Source organism: Carlito syrichta, unplaced genomic scaffold (genome assembly GCF_000164805.1).
Source record: "Carlito syrichta isolate Samal-C Ts95f unplaced genomic scaffold, Tarsius_syrichta-2.0.1 Scaffold311884, whole genome shotgun sequence".
Taxonomy (NCBI): Eukaryota; Metazoa; Chordata; class Mammalia; order Primates; family Tarsiidae; genus Carlito; species Carlito syrichta.
In genome coordinates this window covers 284,252-307,398 of record NW_007255980.1, presented here as the reverse complement: position 1 = coordinate 307,398, position 23,147 = coordinate 284,252, and the positions used below count along the sequence as shown (strand labels likewise).

The following is a 23,147-nucleotide window of genomic DNA, read 5'->3' as shown; positions in this document are numbered from 1 at the left end:
AGCTCCTGCTCCCTCCCACCCCGCACTCTGTGAGCTCAGAAGCCTCTCACAACTCTGTTCCCAGGGACCCTAGCACAAGCCTGGGGAGGGACTTACAGAGGGACCATCATCTCCAGGTTCTCCTTTCTCGCCAGGAGGTCCAGCAGGTCCTTGGAGGCCAGGGTCGCCAGCTCGGCCAGGGGCGCCACTGTCTCCTCGAGCACCTTTGGGACCATCTTTGCCGGAAGGACCAGGAGGACCAGGAGGTCCAGGGTTGCCCTAGAAGGAGCAAATACAGGAAGTGAGAACTCACCTCACCTTTTCCTATCTTGGCTGCCAAAGCCACCGTAGCCTCAGGGACAGCCATTTCCCCTTTGGGGGTTTCCCTACCTCCCCACATTAAGGGCAGTTTGACCCCCTATGCCAGCCTATTCTGTGGCCTTCCCCCAGCATGGGAGCTCTGGGCAGCCAGCCCCAGCTTCTCCAGACCCCGCTTGCTTCCCCTTCTCCACCTGCTTGGAACCGCTCCTGCCTCCTCCCTCTGTCCTCAATCCCCCGCTCCTCAGAGAACTGCTCCAGCCTTGCTCTTCTGACCCCTGGGCCTCCTGCTGCTCCAGAACACATTCCCTCTGCACCTGGTGCTGGTGAGCCGAGTGACCCCCATCACCTCTACTCCATCCATGCAAACTCCCCGAAAGAGCAGGACCTGTGGACTTTCTAGAAAGCACAGCCAGGTGCACAGAAATGCATGTCCAGGTTGAAAGTTATCATGGCAGCCCTGTCCTGCCCACTGAGCAGAAGTCTGAGGGTCGAGCCCAGCCAGCAGGGAAGCCACTCATGGCCAACGGAAGGGCCACACCCCTGCTCCCAGCTGTCTTCAGGGAGTGGGACTGGGCAAGGGGGGTGGAGCCCAGCCTGGAGCTCTCTAGACCCTCTGTTGTGGGGCTGGGTCAGGCTACTCAGGCCCTGCCTCTGCCTCCCATGCCTGGGGTGTCACTTACATTGGAGCCTGGGGGTCCAACACGGCCAGCAGCTCCAGGGAATCCGGTGGCTCCCTGTGTGAGGAGAGGAGAGCCCCTGAGTACCTCAGGCCCTCAGGAGGTTGTGGAATCAAACTGGTGGTGTGGGTGGGGAGGGTCGCCAAGGCTGGTGTGGAAAGGGGCGGGGGCTACAGAGCAGCAAGGGGGAGCTGGAGAGGGAGGAAGGGACCGCCGGTTGTAGCCACAGAATCAGGCACATGTTGCTCCCATGCCTCCTACCCCTGCAAGGGGCATTTGGCACTTCAGGGAGCTGAGTAAGGGGCCGAGCTTAGGGCTGGGGAGATCAACTATGCATCCAGCAGGGAGGTGCTCTCTCCTCCACCTGCTGTGGAATGGACTCAGGCTGGGGCACAAACAGGACTGAGAAAGGAGGAGGTGGGGTGAATCCCAGAACACCACTGGCCGCTGGACCCCTGGGGCCACACCTTCTTTGTACGGCAGGGGTAGGGTATGAGGGACCTCACTCACCGGAGGGCCTTGGGCACCTCGGGCTCCTTTAGGACCAGTCACTCCAGTAGGACCCTGGGAAGAAAAGAGGAAGACAGTGAGGTCCAGGAGCCCAGAGAAGGCGGTGGGCTTCTCGCTGAGCTTCAGCAATGGACTCCTCAGGTTTTCAAAGATGCAGCTTTCTTGGCACTAGAATCCTGGCTTGGAGAAGCTGTCCTAGGCAGGCCTGCCCACCCTGGAGGCTTTCGTTCTAGGAGAAGCACAGTAGCATCCATGAAGCCAGTCCAGGATCTCACTTCCCAGGAAGCTCTTCCTTCTACCCACCTTCCCTCCCCCCCAGGACACCAACTGCTTAGTCCTGGCTGGCTGTCATCCGTGGAGACACTGATGTGACACTCCCGTCCACATACTCCACATGCCTCACCAAGACAGTGAAAACTCCTTCCACTGACCCACAGGTGGGGTGTTCCCCAGGCCGGCCACCCATCCTTTGCCTACTCTACTGGGGCCTCCACTCCTGCACCCAGTAACCCCTGCCTTTAGGGAACAACACTTGGGAATGTTCAGGGTTTACCCACCTGAGGCCCAGGAGCTCCAGAGGGGCCCTGAGGACCAGGGGCACCAGCATCACCTTTCTGGCCGGCCTCTCCTTGCTCACCCTTAGCACCAGGCTGGCCATCAGCACCCTGTGACAGGAAGGAGGTGGACGAGTGAGGGGCAAGCCAAATCCTGGGAGTTCTTTCAAAAGAGCAGAGACTGAGTGTGTGTGTGTGTGTATGTGTGCGTGTGTGTGTGTGTGTGTGTGTGTGCGTGCGTGTGTGTGTGTGTGCGTGCTTGTGTATCCTGGGCCTAAATAGTATTGTTGTGCTAGTCTGGAGGTGTGAAAGGAGAGGAGGGAAGGAGTGTGTGTTTCCCCTCCCTCCCCCACAGGCTCAGATGCCCCTGGGCTGGGTGTGGAGCCAACCTTAATGGAGGGAGGCAGGAGGAAGGTGGACAGAGCTACTCACGGGAGGTCCAGCGAATCCAGCTGGTCCAGGGGGCCCAGTCTCTCCACGCTCACCCTGTGAGAGAAGGGGCCCAAGGAGAGGTCAGGCCCCCAATGCCTGCCTGCTTCTGCTCCCCTCTGAGAGTCCAGAGCCCCTTGGGCCCCACCCAGCATCATGTACCCCAGAAAAAGCATCTGAAAGTGGCCTTATTTCTGAATGAAGAAGACCCAGTTCAGAAGGCCTCTCCTGGTCAGAGGATCTGCTGACCCAAAAGCCTGACCAAATCATGGGGGTGGGGGGAACATGCCTTCTCTTTCCCCTTCCCATCTCTTCTCCCACTCTAGACCCAAAGGGCAGAGAGGGAGCTGGTGTCAGGTAGCCTGCAGGCCATGCTAAGGGACAGACCTCACTAAGGGACAGCAATGGTTTCCTGACCCCCAGGGGTCTGGGGCAGAGTCATGCTCAGAGGGGCAAACACTCACCGGGGCACCACGAGCACCAGCACTTCCAGAAGGACCCGGAGGTCCAACTTCTCCCTAAAGGAGGAAGGGGAGGAAGAGCCATGAATGAGGAGGGGTGGGGAGTCGGAGTGGGGGAGGGCAAAGTGTACCCAGGGAGCCCTGCTGCTGGGAAGGGGATCCCGGGAAGGTGCTGTTCTGCCCACACCTGTACCCTCTTGAAGGCCTCTGCTAGATGCACTTCTACCCCCGGTCCAGCTGCTCCACTGACAGGGCACACAGCCAATGACTCCACTTCTAAGAGGACCCCCCTTCACTCCTCACAGCCTCCATGGGCAGGAAGATGACAGTTGGTGAGTAAGGAGAAGATACAGCAATCTTTGGCAGAAGAGAAGGAGGTGTGGCAGGGAGGTGAGACGGAGAGAAGAAAGGAGTTGTGACTCACCTTCTCACCATTGGCACCAGCCGGGCCAGGGGGGCCAATGGGACCAGTCAGACCCTGGAGGAGGGAAGGCAGAAGTGAGGGAGGAAGGAAGGGAGAAACTGGGCTGGGCAGTTGGGGTCCCACGCTCAGCTGATCTTGGTGCATCCTTCCATGATCCCCAGAGCTCCCACTCACCCTCTGGCCCCAGTTTGACAGGCAAGTCTCTGCAGTTGCCCAGCCCACACAGAGACAGGACCAGGATCCCCACTCATACATTGCCCAGGCCTCCCTTGCTCCCCCAACTGCAGAGCTAGAGACCCATGAGGTCCCCTGTATCTACTCCCACCCCAATTCCCAGGAGTCCTGCAATCAGCTTTCACTTACTCGTCCGCCATCCTTTCCAGGGGCTCCCTCAGGGCCTTTCTCACCAACATCACCCTGGGGAAGAGAAAACCAGCCTTCTCAGGGGCGCTCCAGGACCCTTTTGGTGGGCTCAGGCCCGCCCTAGCTGGAGCACTTGGGAGAGCTCTGATCATGCCCAAGAGGGATGTGCTGTGGTCCCAGGGTGGGTGACAAGGAGTAACAGGAGCAAGATGAACAGGGGCAGAAGATGCCACTAAAAGGCAGGTTGCTTTGGAAGGGGGCTCTGCACACTTCCCAAGAAAGGCTAACTGGAACAGTCACCGCCAGGTATCACTGGGGAGGGAGGGAGTGAGAGGGTAGGAATGTGGCAAAGTCACAGCTTTATGGGAGGCGCATCAAACCTGGTACTTACTCTGTCTCCCTTGGGCCCAGCAATACCAGCTGCTCCCCTTTCACCGGGCATTCCCTGAAGACCTGGAGGGCCCTGAGCCCCGGGGGGGCCACCTGGGCCAGAAGCACCCTGGAATGGAAGGCAAGAAGGAGTCTGTGGTGGGCAGCACCTCCCTCTGGGCCCCAGTGCATAGTGCCTGAGAAACCAGGACCCCAAGCCCCTCTTTCCTTCCCTTCCTCCTTCCCAGACCCCCTTTCCGGCTCCATCTTCCACTTCTCCCTCTTATTCTTCATTCCTCCTGAGCCCCCTCCCCTTCCTTTTCCTGCTCAGTCTGCTCAGAACTTCCTGCAGGACTCAGCCTCACTTACTTTGGGACCATCAGTGCCAGGAGTGCCGGGGAGGCCACGGGGACCCTGGAGGCCCTGGGCGCCGGGAGAGCCACGTTCACCTGGGAAACCTCGTTCACCCTGTGGCACAGACACCAAGGAGCAATCAGGCAAGGGCAGCAGGGAGAAGCCCAGAGAGAAGCAGGGGAAAGGGGGAACACCAGACCCAGGACAGGCAGCCCAGGGAGAAGGCAGGCCCAAGGAAACCCCAACAATGGTGACAGGGCACTCACCCTAGGACCCACAAGGCCGGGGGCTCCAGCTTCACCAGGAACACCCTGGAGAACAAAGAAAGATGTGAGCGAGTGACAGCTTCATGTCCCAGACCCCTGAAGTCTTCTTGGGGAGGCTGAATATCCCTCCTCTGATGGGGAGCTGAGCTCAGACTGTGTCATCTGTGGAGAGCTGGGATTTGGGTCCAGGATACTCCCAGGTCTCATGAGATTCCTTATGCCCTCTTGCCCTTGCCTCCTAGGCATCAGGAGAGACCATCCCATCCAAATGGGTTGCAGGTTCAAAGAGCCCCATACTCACCTGGTCACCTGGCTTTCCACCTTCACCTGGAGGACCAGGAGGGCCAGGCAGTCCCTAGAAGCCAAAGTAACAAGCATTAGCAAAGGAGTGAGTTTGCTGCCTCTGCCCTCCAGGGAGGTACAGCATAGGACAGACCCAAAGAAGGCAGCAGCAATGACAGCCAGGGTGCAGAGAAACCTCAATCCCCTGGTACCCCATGAGAGGGGTGAGCCCCCCACCCTCAGTGCCTGCTATTGCCCCAGAGGGCCCTGAGCAGGGAAGGGATTGCACAGTAAGTCAGGCCCAGCCATCTACCTGGAACCCAGATGGCCCAGGAGCACCTTGTTCGCCTCGTTCACCAGCAGGTCCCTGCAGAGGAAAAGAAAAGGTACTCTGAGCCCGTGCTCTGGAGGGCCTGAGAGCCTCAGCTAGAAAGGACTGGGGGAATTAGCAGGGTGGGAGGACAGGTGCCTTTCTGCACTGCCAGTCACCTTGTGCCTGTGTGCGTGCACGCCTCACTGCTCTCTATCAATGACCCACACTCCTCTCCACCAGAGGGAGGTCCACTCTGCCTCCCAGCCTCAGTTCAGGGTGGGTTTAGGGTCTCGGCTCAACCCAGATCCACATCTGTCAGTCCCATTATTGGATGGTCCCCCCACCCTCTTGCCTCCAAGTCCCTGTTTACAAGGTCACCGGGGCATATACTTACAGAGGGGCCAGGAGGTCCTGCAGCACCTGTCTCACCATCTTTGCCAGGAAGACCCTACAGGGAAGAGAAAAAGACGAGACGATGACTTAGGCTTTGCTTTAGTTCTGCAGCTCTCTCACTCCCAAGGACTGGGCAGGGCACTTTTGACTTCTATGTTCCCCCAAGCAAACTCCATCTCCAAGGCATCCCTCCCTTCCCAGTCCTGGCCTTTTCTCTCCGTCTTTCTCAGCATGGAGGCCTTCCTCATCCCCATGGCCTGCTGACCAATAGTCTCTCGTGCAGGCTCCCAAAGGGCCCGGCCATGCCATGAAGAGTCAACTCCCCTGTCCCTCCAGGTGTCCAGCCAACACCAAACCACAGGCAGTGGGGAGGGGTACTTACTCTCAGACCAGGAGCACCAGGCAGTCCCTTCTCACCAGCTTTGCCAGGCTCACCCTAGAGGAAAGAGATTGCACGAACATGAGGTGGAATGTTTAGGAGGGAGCAGGGGACAGAGCAGACTGGGAGTACTGGGGCTTGGAGTTACCTCCTGATGGAAAGCAAAGGATCAAGCAAAATATCAGCCTCTTCTCTTGTGTTCAGAGGCATTCATGGCAGCCAGACCACTGGGTACTGTCCCACGGAACAATGTAATGGCTGTGATGTCCTAAGGCTCTCGGGGACCCTCAGATCCCCCAGGTCACATGCACTCCCAAGGCACAGGTACCCCACTCATCACTGTCCCCGAATTGACTCTCTTCAGGATCCAACCCTTTCTCCAAGGGGGGAGGGGACTCTCCACATGGAAGGAAATGGAAGAGCAAATTATTACTTACATTGGCACCTTTGGGGCCAGGGAAACCCATGACACCAGGCTGCCCACGAGCCCCCTGAGGACCCGGAGGTCCAGGGCGGCCATCTTCACCAGGGGCTCCCTGGAAGAGAGGATACCATTCTTAGAACATAGACACTCTGACCACACCTGATTGTCTAACATCCACGAAGTGCCTGTTATGTGGCAGGCAGAGGACTAGGCACTGGCCACACCCACACAGCATCTGGGGTTGACCACACAGCACACATGGGCCCATCTGCAACAAAGCACTGCTGCTGAAAAGTCTGCCCCAAAGTATTCACAAGATGTTGTTCTCCCAAGGAAAGTCCCAAATACACAAGGGGGTGACATTTTCAGAGCTCACAGGTACTGCATGGGCCACACCTGGTCCCTGTAACTACCCTTTATTCCCCTGACCCAATTTTCAAAACTCACAGCATTCCAGGCTGCCCCCTCCCAAACTCCCCGAGGATATCCCTCTACCCTCTGAATAACCTCTCGACGATGGACTTACAGAAGGACCAACTTTGCCTTGAGGACCAGCATCACCGGGACGACCAGTGAGACCCTTTATTCAGGAGAGAGAAGAGGGTAGTGTCAAGGGTAGGCCCCAGGACCTCCCAATCCTGGCAGCACAGCTAGAGAGAAGCAGACTGGGAAGGGCCTGAAGCCAAGGGCAACCACAGTTTACTACTTACTCGGGCTCCAGGAAGGCCGGGTTCTCCGGGACGACCAGGGTCACCGTTGGCTCCCTTAGGGCCAGCAAGGCCACTGGGGCCTCGCTCTCCAGGGGCTCCCTATGCAAGAGGAGACAGGGAGGGAGTCAGTGGGATGCCATGTGACCAGGGATACAGGGAGGGATCCCAGCCCCTTTTTCCCCACTCACCTTGGGACCTGCCAGGCCATCCTGACCTGGGAAACCACGGTTGCCAGGAGCACCCTAGGAAGAGGCAGAGAGGAGAGGTAGTGAGTGAGAACAGCCCCCATCTCAATGGTGACTGGAGCCCAGCTAGGCTTCAGGGGATCCATCCCTTGACCCACCAACCAAAATTTCCGGGGCTCACTAGCTTTGGCCTGGGAGATTCTAAGAGACTAACTTCTTGAGCCTGTCCCCAACTTTCTGGGAAGAAGCTCAAACTGTTTTGTGTCATCCTAGGGGTGGCAGGATACAACCAAGTACAGGGGACCTCTATCCCCATGGTGGTGGATGGAGCAAAGAGGTGTACGATGCCCAGAAAAGTCATGGATTTAGCAAGAACACAGAGCAACAGGACTCAACTTCCATCTAGAGGTCACAGCCCCAGTGAGACGGATGGGCCTTTTGGTTCACTTACTCTTTCTCCAGGGGGACCAATGGGCCCAGCACCACCAGGCTCTCCCCGGGCACCTCTCTTGCCTTCTTCACCAGCAGGACCAGGGGCTCCCTGGGGGCCAGCAGGACCCTGAATACCAACAGAAAAGAGAAACAGGATGAGTCTTCACCTGGCTCTGGGGCTAGCTCTGGCCCACAACATGGAGCAGGTAGCCTTGGTAATTGTTTCAGGGCTGGGGAACTTGGGAAAGGGGGACCGTAAAGGAACAGCCATGTTAGAGAGGGGGAAGAGAAAGGCTGTGAAGTTCAAACTGGCTGAGCCAAAGATGGGAGATAAAGTTGCATCGGGGTCTTCTCAGCCCTGCTAAGGCCCCTTCTCTGGCAAAACCTAAGAAGGCCCAGGCTAGGGGGTGGGAGCCAAGAGGAGGTGGGCAGTGGGGCTGGGGAAATGGCTCTGTACCCCATAGAACAGCAACAGAGAAGACACGGCTTGTAGGCAGATACTCACAGGTTCTCCCTTGGGGCCTTGTTCACCCTTGAAGCCAGCAATACCAGGTTCACCCTTAGCAGAAAAGAGAGGCAGGTCACACTGGGTCCTCTCCAGAGAGCCTGCCCTGCCTCCAGAACCCCTGTTTAAAGCACCCTTAGACCTCAGATGGACACTGGTGTGAGGCCAGGGCAGGGAAGGATGGGAAGTAGGGGTGATAGCTTTGACCCCAGGGATATCAGTGGGACTTGGGGGGTCACTTCTGGTTCTTACCGTCTGACCTTTCGGGCCCAGAGGACCAGTTGCACCTTGAGGGCCGGGAGGACCACGGGGTCCAGGAAAGCCAGGAGCACCAGCAATCCCAGGAGCACCCTGTTGGTGTAAGCAGAAGGGAGGAAAGTCAGGAGCAGGGTGAGGCAGGACCAACCCCACTTGGAGGAACAAAGTTCGGGAGCAACACTCACAGCAGATCCTTTGGCTCCAGGAATTCCATCTGTTCCAGGGTTACCCTGAAAAAGGAGACAGTGTCAGTGCCAAATAAGCAGCAAAGAAAAAAACCCAACCACCTCCCAGCTCTCCATGTTCAGATGTAAAGGCCTGGGACAGGTGCTGTTCATTTCAGGGGCACTCACACTACAAGGGAGTGTCCCTGTTTCAACAAGGTGGGATAGAGGGAAATACATCTAGAGATTGGGGCAGGTGTTAGGCCAGATGGCAGGCTTGATAGATTGGGGCCCATGTCCTTCAGAGCAAAGGACAGAATCAAGAGTGCCAAGGTCACAGACTCCAGGCTCCTAAGGCCAAAGAGCAGCTTCACTTACAGAGGCACCAGCAGGCCCGGGGGACCCAGGAGTGCCAGCTTCACCACGGGGACCTTGAGCACCTTCAGGACCACGGGCACCAGTGGGGCCGGCTTCACCCTGGAAAGAGACACAGAGGATCCAGTGAAGAGGAGAGGAGACACGGATCTCTAATGGGTTAGTAACAGCTCAGGGCCAGCTGTGTGCATGGCCCTGAGAGCTGAATTACACAGGGGCACCCCACCTCTGCACATGAGCACATGTGGTCACACGTAGGTCATGCTGTCATTTTTGGCCCCCACTCATCTGATAATTTGATGACTTCCCATGCCTGCCTTCATAGACAATGACGCAGGTATGCACTCCAGCAATAAAACCTGTGGGTCCCATCGACACCCCTCAGTAAGGCCTGGGCTGGAGACCCTGACATCTGGTATAGTGGGATAATGGACAGACACCACTCTTCCCCCGGCCCCTTCTGGTTTTTGTTGTTGTTTTGAGTTGGAGTCTCACTCTGTCGCCCAGGCTGGAGGGCAGTAGCACGCTCCTGGCCACCGCAGCCTCAACCTGCTGGGCTCCGGCGATCCTTCCGCCTCAGCCTTCCAAGTAGCTGGAACTACAGGTGCGCACTACCACACCTGGCTAATTTTTTTTATTTATTGTAGAGATGAGGTCTCGCCAAGTTGCCCAGGTGGATCTCGAACCCGCAGACTCAGGTGGTTTTTGTTTTATTGAAGAACTGGAGTCCCTGGAAGTGACCTCCCAGTCACCTGGCCTTCTACCTCCCTGAATATCTGAACTCAGAGCACTTCACTCCTACTATACCCATAGATGGATGAGTGGTGATATCCTAGGCTCTGGTCCCACCCTGTTTGAAGTAAGCCAGAAAGCCAGGGCAAAAACACTCAGGAACAGCCCTCCAACTCCACTCCTCCCAGCTCTCACCACAGTTTAATTCCTCCCTGGGGACCTCCAGCAGCCCCCTCCCCCTCTCAAAATGGCCTCTCCTTTTACTTTCATTTTTTCCTGAAAATTACAGCCTCTCTCTGGATGGCAGCGTCCCTGGAGAGGCCTGGTGACCTGGAGAGAGGGCAGAGCCTCCTCAGGTTTCTTCTCAGAACATTCTTGCTTCACTCTTGCAATTATTGTTTTCCAAAGGTCAGGCCCCCTCACCTTCCGCTGTCCCTCTTCACAATGGGTCTCCTTCACCGGGCTCCGGGCCTCAGACACTGTCTGGTTGCCATGGAAACCCCCAGGAGGGGAAAAGCAACCTGATGCCAGTGACACACGGAGGCTCCTTATTCACTCCCTGGGACATTCACCCTGGAATCCCTCCGGGGCCACAGGGCCCTGTCCCTGAACTGGCTGGCCTCCCACTGGCCTCTAGTAATCCTCTGAAGAACTCCATTAACACAGCTGGGAAGAGTCTAAGCATCCCAAGTGACGCAGAAACCCAAAGGGAAGAGGGGAAAGCGAGAGCTGGCTCTCTGCTGTGTCCTCTTTCCTGCCCGTCCCCTCTTCCCTATCTGTGCCCTCTTCCCTGGCCATGCCCTCTTTCCTTCCTGTTTTCCTCCAGTCCAGCCATTCCAGGTCTCAAGCTGCTGGGTCTCCCCTAGATGTGCCTGTCTTCTTTACTGCGGTTCCTGGCCTTCTGTCCCCTCCCAGATCTCTGATGTGTCCCATTTTCTTCTGTCAGTCTTCCTTCACTCTGAAACTGTAACTGGACCTCCTGCTTTTTTTCATTCTGTCTTACTTTCCTCCATGCGAGACTGCAAGACCTATTTTTTTCCCTGCCTAGATAGAGAGGGGCAGTGGGCGGGGTGGGCACCACTGCTCAGAATGGAGTAAGGGGTTGTCGACATGACTCCACCAGCAGGGCACACACCTTGGCTCCGGGAGCACCAGGGAAACCAGGACCACCAGCAGGACCGACGGGACCCTGAAGAGAAGAAGGGGTGAGAGGACAAGTGAATGCCAGTTCTGGCCTCCACTCCTTCCCACCTGTGTACTAATTTCACTCTATATCCATTGTGACTAAAATTCCCTGGATGAAATTATCCCCATTACCAGTGTCCTCAGAAACTCCAGAGAGATGCCTTGCTTTGCCTAGCATTCAGAAGGCAAAGCAAGTTTCTGACTGTACATGTGGTGAGAAGCAGACACTTCTTTACCACCCTCCTCAAAAAAGACTATTGAAAAGGTGACTTGGAAAAATGAACCAATGCTTCAAACTTGTAATCAACAAACTCAAGTAATATTTAAAAATTATTCCTTCCTTCTTCCTCCTTCCCAATAGAAGTCAGAGCAAATACACCCTGCAGACGTCATCGGGCTGCTTTCTGAGACTGAAAACATGACTACAACCATCTACAACCAATGAAGTAAACTTACCGGAGGCCCTGCAGGGCCTGGCTGACCATCATTGCCCCGGGCACCCTGTGAGAAAGGAGAAGAAAACAGGCATGAGAGGTGCCCATGGGTCCAGCATGTACCTGCTCATGGCCCACACTCACGGAAAACAAGGGAGACACTGTGCCTGGGGTGTCCCACTAAGCATGGGGACAGCAGGGCATGAGCTGCAGAACAGCCCATTATGGGAACCCCTCCATGGCATCTGCGTAAGTGGGGGGCCAGAGGGCAGCCATGGGCTCGATATCATCTTAAATGAAGCTTAGGTCATTTCCCTGCAGCGCCCTCATCTCTTCAACTTCAGTTTAGACCCCAAAGATCCATAACCTCAAGGCTAAGCTATTAAAGATTCTGAATTGAGCTAAAGGAAAATAGCCAAGCAGCAACCTAGACTTGGTGCTTCCTGCCAGCTCACAGAGGGAAGCACTTTCAAGCTTGGTTAGCTTGGTTAGCCTCCTTGGTTAAATCCTCTTGGCTAATTCCAGGCTGCCTCTGTGCTCTGGCCCATCCCCAGACAACCTGCTCTAAGGAAAACAAAGATGCTTGCAGGATGTCTTCTGCTGGCTCCTTGTGGCACCAGTCACAGCCCAAGACGACATCTGAGCTCATGCCCCTGAGAGGCTTTGCTTTACAAAGCAAGGCAGGGTTGCCAGTTCCTTCTCTACAGGACTTGTGCTTTGAGGGCTTTTTCCCTGTGTTTGTGGTGGCACCCCTAAATTTTCTCTAAGGCCTCTCAGGTCCCAGGGAACTACCCAAACTCTAGAAGCCAGCAGGGTGTGTAGAGCTGGGCCTGGGACCTGACCAAGCAGGCCAGGTGGGGGCTTCTCCTCTGCTGAGCCCTGCCTGCCAGTCTCTGCCTGCCAATCTTGAGCTCTCTTCAGAAGGAGAAGGATGCTTTAGGGGGAGCTCATGTTTTAAAGAAGACTCGAGTCTTCTTCCTGGCTGTGGTCCATTTCTCCTAACTGAGACTCTCCAGACTGGCATTTAACAGAAAAGCAAGAGACTTAGGAAAAACGTCAGTGGGAACATAAAGCTTCAGTGTTGGCCACAGCCCCTCTGGGCTGGCCTGGCTGCTTTGGGAAACCGTGTTCCTTGGGAAGTTCTGGAGTACCCTCCCTCCAGGGGTTGGCCAGGAGAGAGGAGGGCTGGGCTTCAGCGAAGGGAGCTGCTGTGCTGCTCTGAGAGGCCAGAGCTAGGCTGCCATCTGCCAGCTCTCCCTGCAGCAAGGCTGAGGAGAGGGCACAGTCAGACCCAAGGGAGGGCACATGACCACAGCAGGCAGAGACCAACCCTGCCCAGTACCCAACCCAACCTCGACACCAGGTTCACACTTGGAACCATGTGACGCTGCCCTATGTCTGGGGCCTGCACACCTCAGACACAGCACAACCACCTTCTGGAAGTCAAGGCTGCTGGGAGATCTCAGTGTGGAAGCCTGGCCAAGTGGAGTCTGATTGGAGGGCAGTGGGAGGAGGAGCAAAGAAGGACTCAGAGGCAACGTTGTCAACCTTCTAAGCCAAATCCTACATGTGCTGCCAGCCTGGCTACTGTGGTGACGGGAACCAGCAAGGAGAACTGAGAAGCAAGGCTCGCTGTGCCCAGGAAGGATGGAGAACAAGGGCAGGTGATGTAGCTGGTCTTCACCCCTGCACAGACTGAGGCTACTGTGGCTCTGAGTCTCGAGAAGAGGCCACAAGCCACGTCCTGCTAATCTGTAGAAAAGGCAGTGTTTCTTGGCAGACCCAGGACACTCTAATCCCCTCACACAAAGTGACCCTGGGGCAAGGCACTTCAGCAGCTCTGGCTGACAAATGGGGGTCGAGGCTGCTGCCTATTTCACTAATGTGTCTGCCAAACAGATACATTAGCTGGAAAGCAGCACAGCTGAGAGAATCGGATTTCTTTTGGCCAGCCCTGCAAGGACCTGTGAGGAGGGGCCTCAGAGCTTGGGTGGTTGGGGTGTAAAATCTCCAGAAAGCATAATCTTTCTTAAACGGCTTTCATCACATCACTCGCCTGACCAAGCACCTGCAAGGATTCGCTATTGCTCAGGGATCAGAGCTAAAGGCTCTGTCTGGCACCCACCCTGCACCCTCCATCAGCTGCCAATCCCCTTGCTCTTAATTTCTCACGTTAACTAGAGGCCACCAGAGCCTGAGGCTGCAAGGCATTACATTTATCTTAGGCTATCTAACCTTTTAGTGCCCCGGTTTCTCTTTCTCTAGAATGAGGAGAATAGAACCTACTAAATAGGATCTGGGGGAAGATGAAACAAAGCATATAGGGTATTAAACATAGGAAGGGCCCATGGAATGGTGTCCACCAGGATCATATAACATCACTAGTAGCTGCATCAAGTCAAAAGACCCTGGAGTCGGTGCTCGACTCTGTTATACTTTTCTAGGGCATCATTATCTGAGTAACAAGAAGGAACAAAGAGTAGCACAGTGCTATATAGCCAACTAAGTCAATTCATAAAATCCAACTGGATTGACTGGGGAGTGGGTGGAGGCTGTTGAAGGGATTACCCAATGATCCAGACTGGTTAAGAGAGTCCTACTCTCATCCAACCACCCTCCCATCACCCTTCCTCCTCCAACTGTGCAGACAGGGAATTTACATAGATATATAATGTTTGAGTCGGGGTCTCACTCTGTTTCCCAGGCCGGAGTACAGTGGCACGATCATAGCTCACTGCAGTCTCTAATTCCTGGGCTCAAGCAATCCTCCCACATCAGCTGCTTGAGTAGATGCGACTGCAGGTGCCTGCCACCATGCCCAGTTAATGTTTTGATCTTTTGTAGAGAAGAGATTTTTGCTATGTTGCCCAGGCTGGTCTCAAGCTCCTAGGCTCAAGCAATTCTCTCACCTCAGCCTTCTAAAGTGTTGGGATTACAGGTGTGTGCCACAGTGTCCAGCAGTCTGGCAATTTTTGATGGGTGCACTTGGAGTGGATTTTAATGGGATGATGATACTCTCTACCCCTCACAGGGGTGTTTTGAGGGTCAAGCAAAATAAATGTGTAAACTTTGCATAAAGTGCTGGGTAAATGCTGGCATTTGGCTTTGTGAATTACTCACCGCAGCACCGGCAGGGCCAGTCCGTCCTCTCTCACCAGGCAGGCCACGGGGACCCTAGAACACACACCAAGACAGCCCAAGCATGAGTTGACTTCATGGCACTCAGGGTGATCATTTCTACTTGTGGGCCCTTCCCAGATACCGGAGGAGAGAGATGCCCATGCCCAGGAAGCAAAGGCACTCCTGATGGCACTGCCTTCCTGGCTAGTCAGGCCTTCTCAGATCACACCAAAGAGTCTTCTGTCCAGACAGGACACACAAATATTCCTGTTGTTACCTATTGAGCACCTTGTTACAGGCACATCTTGCTTCTTGCAACAGATGAGCTTGCCGAAATGTTGAAAATAAACAGAATTTTTTAAAATTGAAGCACACTTTAAGTGTATCAACAGGCTAATTTAAAAAAAACACTGGTAAAAATCTTGAACAAATCATCTATCTAATACATTTTTCTTTTTGCTCATGATCAGCTCAATTGTACAAAATTAAATATGAGCTTTGCAGGAAGGGAGCTCTGGTGTGTTTATGGGGTGGCCATCTGATAGGCTTTGGGAGGTGACTGAAGAATGACTGGCAGCCTTCCTGGGGGGACACCCATACTCACCATTGGGCCTGGAGAACCATTCTCACCAGGGGAGCCACTCTCGCCCTGGAAAAGAATGCAAAGGATCAGTGTTTGGAACCCCTTTCAGCCACCCAGAAAACTTTCAAGGAAGATGCTGGAAGCTGTGGTCACTCAGCTAAGCACTGATGCACTCAAATATCAGCTCTGTGAGGGGTAATGTCCCAAGCCCCCAGGTGTGCTGTTTGCCCGTTGGGATAAAGGACTGGGTGTTCCCTGCTAAAGCTGTTCTGATAGGCCAACTTCCCTAAGCCCCACAACACCTCTATGGCTGGAAAGAAAAGTTCCTGGATGCTTACCTCCCCTTCTCACCCTGGGTGCTTTCAGCTCCCTTACCTTCACGCCGGGAGCACCAGCCTCTCCCTTAGCTCCATCCAGGCCTGGATAACCCTGGGGAATAGGAGAAAACATTCAATCCAACATCTGGGAAACCCAAGCGGGAAGAAGAGGACAAGCTCCAAAGTGCTCTTCTCTCCCACAGGCATCCCTTTCCAACACCCTCACCAGAGATACTCACTCTGTGACCTTTGACACCAGGAAGGCCTGGGGTTCCTGGAAAGCCGCGAGCACCCTGCAATTCAAAGCAGAGATGTTCAGGGCACAGAGTGAAAGAACAGGGTAAGGCTGCCCTGGGCTGCTGGAGCCTCCAGCTCCCTCGGTCCACCAGGGAGTCGCTGGATGCCCAGGACTTGGACAGCTCTTTCAGCAAAACCCAGATCCCCCCTGGCTGTGCCTCTCCTATCTTGTGCAAATGGGTATCCATAACAACTGTCCAGCCTCCTCCCAGGCCTGTGTGAGGATCACAGACACCATCATCCACAGGCAGGCGTAATAAACACAGGGACTACTGGTGTTTCATTTTCGAAGTGACCTATGAACGAGCTATTGGGTTTAAGGCTACAGTGAGAGAGGCTCTGGGCAAGGGGGCCCTTTACCTGAGGGCCAGGAGGGCCTCTTTCGCCAGATTTTCCAGGTTTGCCAGCTTCACCCTGAAGGGAGAGAGAGAGATACCTCAACTTCCTCAGAAGACATGGTAGCAGGGTGGCTATTCGCCGCAAGGGCACTTGCAGATTCCAGTTCCCCAAATGCCTTTTGCGGGTCATGATTTATTCTTTTGGACACCTGTATGACCCATGGGCAAGCTCCTCTGTCCTCACCAGCCTCTGACTTCCCTGACAGGCCCTTTCTCTCCTAGGCTCTGTTGACTAGCTCCCCTAACCTTGAGAGACTTTCACTGTCTAATGCTATTCATAAAACTAGCTCAGGAGTGCCAGCTCTTGTCTCTTCACTTCGTTTGCATCCTTTGTAGACATCCTGACTCAGGCTGAGCTTTTTCCTAACTCATTTACAATTAAGATAATGTTGGGTTGTTGAACCTTTTCTTTCTTTGTTTTTCCTTCTCTGCATCTTTCTGCCTTGTGCTTTTTTCTCTCCCTTCTCTCGTTTCTCAATTTCCCTTCCTGTGGCAAATGGTGTTTTAATTATTTCCCTTCCCATTGGGTCCAAAGCAGTCCACAGGGAACTTGCAAGCTCAGTCACAAGTGGGCACATGGACAGGAGACATAGTCTGAGTTTAGGAAGCCCAGTCTTGCTCCTCAGGACGCCTCCACCCCGGAAGCCTCCCATCACTCCCCCAGCACACGCCCTTTCAAGTGAGGCAGGTCCTCATGTGACAATTCAGGCACACTCACATCATCACCGGGTTTTCCAGGGGGGCCAGGAGGACCACGGGGACCCATGGGACCCTACAAACAACGAAGAGAGTTTAAGAGATGGTTGGAGGGAGAAGACACCTAATTAGTGGACGGAACTTTGGGATGGCCGTTTTGGAAGCCAGTTCTCCTATGAGGAAGACAGAAAGGTCAGAGCAAAGATGCAGAGATCATAGTGGGAGGCGGCAGGCAGCACAGGTTGGGGTGACTGAGGAAGGGGACTCTTAGGACAGAGTCTCTGGTGGTTCTTGCCACAGTTGGTTCTCTGTCAGAGTTTCCCCATCGCTAGAAAATGACATCTGGATTTCTTTGTGCCACCCCGCTGTGGGAGAGAGCTGGGCAGAGCCTGGGAAGGCACAGCAGCTGGGGTCCCAAGATCTATCATTAGAGGCTCCCCAGGACAGAGGGTGAGACTGTGCCAGTACTTACAGAGACACCGGGTTCGCCAGGTTCACCAGGATTGCCTTGAAATCCTTGAGGTCCCTGAAAAGTAACATGAGAACATCAGGTTGACTCCCATATACTGTTCTAAGCTACCACAGTGCTTGACAATCATCCATGACGCCAATAAGAAGAAAAGACCCAGTACTTACAGGAGCACCAGCAGGGCCTGGAGGTCCCCGAGGTCCCATGGGGCCCTGCATTGGAACAGAATAGGAGAGGTTTACTGGAAGTGCTTCCCCAGTGGCCTCCAGCATGCCATCTTCTCCCAGCCAAAAGCCCAGACAAAGGACAAGAAGTTACTCTGTGGGCAGGGGGCCTGCAGCGTCTGCTCCCTCTCATTTCCCACTCCCCACGCAACAATCTATTTTTATTTATAGGCACCATTTGGACAGAGAAGCTGGCCTTGCTTTCTCCTGGACAGCAGCCATGTTTACTAAAGTCTGAGTTTCATTTAGCATGTGCCAAGTCAGAGTTGCAGGGCTGAGATTTCCTGCTGGAAGTCTGTGGATGCTGGAGAACAGTAGCTGCTGTCTGCATTCTTCAGTTCTCATTCCAAGAGCAATAGCAACTGGCCTTCTAACAGATCAGCCTATATGCATCTCCCCATCCTCATTCTTCTTAGTCACTCCAGCGCATCATTAAAACTGGCATCCATCGCCATTAAAAACCAAATGCTTTGCTAACTGAATGGAAGGTTACATAACTGGTGGAGAAGAGCTGCTCTAAGCAATTATCTGTAAAGCAATGGTTGTCAGACTCTCTGGCTCTGCTAAGGCCAGCTCCTGCCATTTTGGCTGCAAAGAACTGGTGTCTTTTCTTACCATTGGTCCTTGCATTACTCCCATCTGGGCGCCACCAGCCTTCTCATCAAATCCTCCAGCCATCTGGGCAGCAAAGTTCTGCAAATAACCCAACAACATTAGGAGACTGAGAAGCCCTAGGTCTTCGTACTTGGCTAGGGCAGCTCTATCTGGAGAGAAAGAACTCCACCTAGATAAACTCTAATTGTTAGAAACTAACATAACATTGATCAGTGATGCCCGAAAAGTCATTTTGGGAATTTGTTATTAGATGACAGTGGCAAAATCATTTCCCTGGAAGAGAAAGTGCTATTTGGAGAAGTATCAGTTCCTTGCATTTCATTTTATACACTTAGTTTATATTCTAAAATATGACACATGTTATCTAACACAGATGGAGAAACAGAACTAAAACCTTTTAAAGGTATTCTTTATTCTCCAAGACTTTAATGCCCAGCAAAGGACTAAAATCAACAGTCTTGAGATATTTCAGCAAGAGATGCAGTAGGCATCTGTGAGCCCATTAAGAATTTAAAACATAGCAAACATCAAAAATGGCAAACCTGCAAAAACTGGGCAATCATATAATTTGTCGATTGGTTTACTTCCAAAATTGACTTTTGCCACACACCTTCACTCAGTGGAGCTCTTTCATGAGAATGAATAGTTGCTTGGAATGTACTTGGCAAGGACCAAGAACAAATGTCTTCCAAGGACAGTGGTCACTCTTCTTCCAGGGAAATACAAGTGCCCAGTCATTCTTCCCCCAACCCCTACACCCACCACCCCCAAGAATCAACCACATGGTACAGAAGCCAGGAGCCAAGGTACTGAAGACTTTCTTTACAGAAAGCCAGTGAGAGAAAAAAGTCAGCCTTTAGTGCCACCGTCTCATGCCTAATATGTGATTCCACTAAATTATAGACCTGGGGGTGAAGCCCACGGACAGGCTATGTACACACTGCTGGCAACCCTGGGAGTGAGCCAGGTAAGTGCAAGTAGCAATTTAGAAGCCACATTTCTGGAGGGACAGCCTGAAGGAAGGGGAAGTAAGGATACTTACTCCACCAAGGCCAGGGGGACCAGGGGGGCCAGGAGGACCAGGGGGGCCAGGATTTCCAGGGGTTCCAGGCTCTCCATCTCTGCCACGAGGTCCAGGGGCACCCTTGGCAGAAAGAGAAAAAGGCACCAACATGAAGCAAGTTTCTTCAAGAACCATCCATTCCCAGGCTGCTGTTGAAAAGGTGGCTGGGTATGTGGTAGCACCTTGGGGGACCTGAGACGTCCACAAGGATCAAACAGCATTGCGCTCTACTCACTTTTTCACCTTTGTCACCACGATCACCTCTGGGTCCTTGTTCACCTGCAGGTCCCTGAAGATGAGGAATATGGTAAGATGACAGCAAGGCCCGCAGCCTGCAGATCAGTGACTCAGGTGCAGTGAGGAAGGGAGAGGAAGAAACGGAGGAAGGGATGGAGGAAGGAATTTCTGTCTTTCTTACTTGAGGCCCAGGGGGTCCTTTGGGTCCTACAATCTGTGAAAGAGAGACCACATGAAGGCAAGTTAGAGGCACGCACAGGAAAGGACCCATTTAGAGCCACCAGATGCAACAGTGTGAGAATAACTTGTACTTACATCCTTAATATCGCCAGGCTCTCCTTTCTGGCCCTGAAACATGAAGTATTCACAGGATTCAGCTGAGTAAGCCCACTAAACCCCAAGTACAAACCCCACCAGCAGCCCCCCTGTTGAGGCGCCTTCTGAAACAGGTTTGAATAAAAAAATAAAAATAAATAAATTTAAAAAACACAAGGGGGGACGAAAAGAAAAAGAAAAGCTCTCACCTTTGGTCCTAGTCGCCCTGCAAGGGGGGGAAAAACAGAGATGAAGGTAAGAATCTTGAGTTGGAATAGTACCAGTTCTTGTCACTCAAACACTCTTTAGGGAATCAAACAAAGACAAGGACACAACCAAGGATGAAGGCAGCTTCCTGTTTCTCCACTGAACCCCTCGGTTGGGGTATTAGGGTCACTGCGGCCCTGGATTGCTGAGGACCCATGAGGAATGGAGGTGACCCAGACTTTGTTATTCAAAAAGCAGGCAGTATGCAAAAGAAAGGAGCAAGGGCCACACAAAGAGAAAATGAAGAGCTCAAGATCTAATCAGTCACCAAGAAAGAAAGCACAGAAGATTCCTTCCCTCTTTCCCTCCCACAGGTTAGGAAACCCTTCCCAAACACCAAGTCCTCCCAGAAGAAGAGTTAGGTACTTAGAAAGGTCTTACATTAAAGCTGGGTCTCCTCGAAGCAAGCACGAAAAAAACAGCAGGACATAGGAGTTAAAAAGAGCATCTCAGCCAGCACCATTTCAAATCAATCACCCCTCCCCCATCGCAGCAGCAAAATAGTAAAGGCCATCAACACTTCACTCACATAGGCCCTCTTGGAAGGGACATGGAACCTGAGAATCTATACCATAAAGGAGCCAGTGTTGGTGAAGTGTTACGGAAAGGCAACTTCTCACTTCCAACTGTCTTCTCTAGCAGGAAGTGGACAGTGAAGGCCACCCCAGAAACCTAAATATGTGTCCCTAGTCACCCTGCAGGGAGATAGGACCTCTTTGAATGCCGAGGAGGGGTCGCTGCACATGTGTCATCCACCAGCACTGGTTCTAGCTGGGAGTCTATAAATGTCTACCAGAGTGCAGGCACCTGAAACTCTATTCTAGTTCCATCTCCATCCTTCCCCACTAGAACTCCCAGAGCCCAGTCTTTCTTTTCCTCGTAACTTGCTTTTTAATTGGGGGTCAACTCCAAGAGAGGTAACAGTAAAGAGGACACTGCCACCAATGTTTCATACCTCAAAAAAGGAGCCTGTCCCCTCTGTTTCCCCACTAGCTGGCCAAGGTTTATCCACTCTGAAGAACACATACTTGGAGGAATGGAGAAGACAAGATGTCAGTGTCAGAGGAGGAATTAATTCATGGTTTGGCCAGATAGAGTATTTGAGCTCCACTGCGGCTTTAGTAATTTGCAGAGATGAGCTCAGAGAGGACACTCTTGTGGAATCACACCTGCATTTCCACGTGTCTTAGAAGCATATTTTTGGAGGTGCTGGGCAAGGAAGGAACCCACTAGTATCTCAGCCTCACTGTTTCAACCTGCAAGTGAGAAGTAGCCTTTCCTTTCTGCCCCAGCTGCTGGGGTTCCATGGATAACCAGCCCCTCTGTTTTGCAGAGATGACCAGCATCTATGGGAAGGTGTTTGCTGTGCCTGCAAGTAATTTATTTATGTTGAACAGGAAATAAATAAATTACAACCACTGGCAGTGGCGAGGTCAGCTGGGCAGATGGGGCAGCACTCTCCGAAGGGGATCTCAGGGCTGAGGCAGTCTTTCGGGTCTTCACAGATTATGTCGTCGCAGAGGACAGTCCCAGTGTCACAGACACAGATCCGGCAGGGCTCGGGCTTCCACACATCCTTATCATTATACCTCTGCCCGTTCTGCACACAGCTGCCAGCCTCCTCTGCACCAAGGGTGGGCGGGGGAAGCAGAGAGCCAAGGGAAGGAGCGGGTAGGAGGCCAGAAAGAAAAAGAGAGAGGTTGCAGTCAACTTGACATCATTCAAATGCTGAAGAATGTGGGCTGGGGCCAGCTAAACACAAAGAACTTCGTATTTTTTCCCCTAAAACATCATTCCTCCTATCATGTACTCAACAACTGTGTATTATGCATCTTGAACCATGTTGTCTATTCACCAGTGAAAATCCTGACCCAACAATGAAGGTGGGGGGCGGGGAGGGTAGTAGCTGCCCTTCACTCATCTAGTATAGAGGAAACCTGGGGATGGGATGGGAGGCACAAATTGGAGGGAGAGTGGAAGGGAGAGATGAGACTATGACAGGGAACTCTGGGACTGTAAAGAGAAAGGAGACAGGAAAACGGTGAGACTTCCTCAGCCCAGTAGAGATATTCTTTCTTCTTCTTTCCTCTGGGAATCACAGGATTTGCTAAATACAACTGACAGCTAAAATTCAGAGAGAATGTAGAAAATTCTGCCTACAAAAATTAGAATCTGTAAACAGCCAGGTGCCAAAACTTGGTACATAAGGAAGGGAGGTGAAGAAGGAGTTATCAGAATTAGGATCTTATCCCCTTCTATGAATCACAGTAGAATTAGAACCAATTTGGAAGGGGGAGAGACCCATTCAAACAATGCACTTGGAGCTTAGGTAGGCTAATAAATGGCTTAGGAGACAAGCAGGGCCGAAGGGCCCCAGGGGCCTTCCTTCAGCGGTAGCCGTCCCTGGAGAGGCCTGTCTCCATCGGAAGACAGTATCCCGATTTGGGGAGCCGGGGCCTTTGAATGCCAGGCCTGGGTGAAGATTGGCCAGTCCGGGCCTGGCCTCCAACAAGAAAGCAGAGGAAGAATAGCGGGGACCAATCCCTCTCCACAAGGGCCCTGCCGTCTGGAATTCATGCTGCAAGTGAAACCTGTGCTGACAAGCGCTCTCCTAGGCACGCCAAGGGCTGTAGAGACCGCACCACGTGCTAGGGAGCGCCCAGCGCTGTTTTTCTCATCAAAATCCCCAAAGCAATGGCCCCAGCTGGGGATGAATAATAGGAAGGAGCCACAAGCCCGGTGGGCGGAGAAAGGAACGGGCCTGCCCATTGCTCTTTAAGGAGAGTGGAAATCTAAAGATAAACGTGTCCCTCTTTTTTTTTCTCCCACTAGAGGAACTCCACCTAGCCTGTAGGGTAGACAATCTAGGGGGAGGGTGGGGGGATGCTGGGACGCACCCACCATTAAAATAACTGGAGCGTAGAACGCAGGCGGGGAGGAAGGTGTAAGAAAGGGGGCGCCGGCTAATGGGCTCCAGGCCGGACTAAGGAAGCGCCCACCCTCACCCAAGAGGGTCCAGGGAAGAGAGAGGGGGAGATACTACGGGGGGGGCGGGGGGCGCACTCCGA

General features: G+C 53.3%; 1 protein-coding gene across 1 annotated transcript in view; it reads right to left on the bottom strand.

Annotated features, from left to right (window-relative positions):
• Positions 1-23,147, bottom strand: part of COL2A1 (collagen type II alpha 1 chain) — a 32,160-nt gene that overhangs the window by 5,686 nt on the left and 3,327 nt on the right. The window contains exons 2-42 of the mRNA XM_008069255.2: positions 21,496-21,702; positions 20,022-20,038; positions 19,813-19,845; positions 19,679-19,711; positions 19,496-19,549; positions 19,240-19,341; positions 18,198-18,275; positions 17,526-17,570; positions 17,362-17,415; positions 16,912-16,965; positions 16,156-16,209; positions 15,738-15,791; positions 15,557-15,610; positions 15,203-15,247; positions 14,599-14,652; positions 11,501-11,545; positions 10,995-11,048; positions 9,131-9,229; positions 8,774-8,818; positions 8,583-8,681; positions 8,331-8,384; positions 7,845-7,952; positions 7,397-7,450; positions 7,209-7,307; positions 7,025-7,078; positions 6,512-6,610; positions 6,078-6,131; positions 5,697-5,750; positions 5,303-5,356; positions 5,009-5,062; positions 4,708-4,752; positions 4,457-4,555; positions 4,110-4,217; positions 3,719-3,772; positions 3,356-3,409; positions 2,935-2,988; positions 2,474-2,527; positions 2,045-2,152; positions 1,488-1,541; positions 981-1,034; positions 97-258 (exon numbers count right to left, since the gene is read on the bottom strand). Coding sequence (XP_008067446.1) covers positions 97-258; positions 981-1,034; positions 1,488-1,541; positions 2,045-2,152; positions 2,474-2,527; positions 2,935-2,988; positions 3,356-3,409; positions 3,719-3,772; positions 4,110-4,217; positions 4,457-4,555; positions 4,708-4,752; positions 5,009-5,062; positions 5,303-5,356; positions 5,697-5,750; positions 6,078-6,131; positions 6,512-6,610; positions 7,025-7,078; positions 7,209-7,307; positions 7,397-7,450; positions 7,845-7,952; positions 8,331-8,384; positions 8,583-8,681; positions 8,774-8,818; positions 9,131-9,229; positions 10,995-11,048; positions 11,501-11,545; positions 14,599-14,652; positions 15,203-15,247; positions 15,557-15,610; positions 15,738-15,791; positions 16,156-16,209; positions 16,912-16,965; positions 17,362-17,415; positions 17,526-17,570; positions 18,198-18,275; positions 19,240-19,341; positions 19,496-19,549; positions 19,679-19,711; positions 19,813-19,845; positions 20,022-20,038; positions 21,496-21,702 — 2,810 coding nt within the window. The remainder of the gene's footprint in view (positions 1-96; positions 259-980; positions 1,035-1,487; positions 1,542-2,044; positions 2,153-2,473; positions 2,528-2,934; positions 2,989-3,355; positions 3,410-3,718; positions 3,773-4,109; positions 4,218-4,456; positions 4,556-4,707; positions 4,753-5,008; positions 5,063-5,302; positions 5,357-5,696; positions 5,751-6,077; positions 6,132-6,511; positions 6,611-7,024; positions 7,079-7,208; positions 7,308-7,396; positions 7,451-7,844; positions 7,953-8,330; positions 8,385-8,582; positions 8,682-8,773; positions 8,819-9,130; positions 9,230-10,994; positions 11,049-11,500; positions 11,546-14,598; positions 14,653-15,202; positions 15,248-15,556; positions 15,611-15,737; positions 15,792-16,155; positions 16,210-16,911; positions 16,966-17,361; positions 17,416-17,525; positions 17,571-18,197; positions 18,276-19,239; positions 19,342-19,495; positions 19,550-19,678; positions 19,712-19,812; positions 19,846-20,021; positions 20,039-21,495; positions 21,703-23,147) is intronic.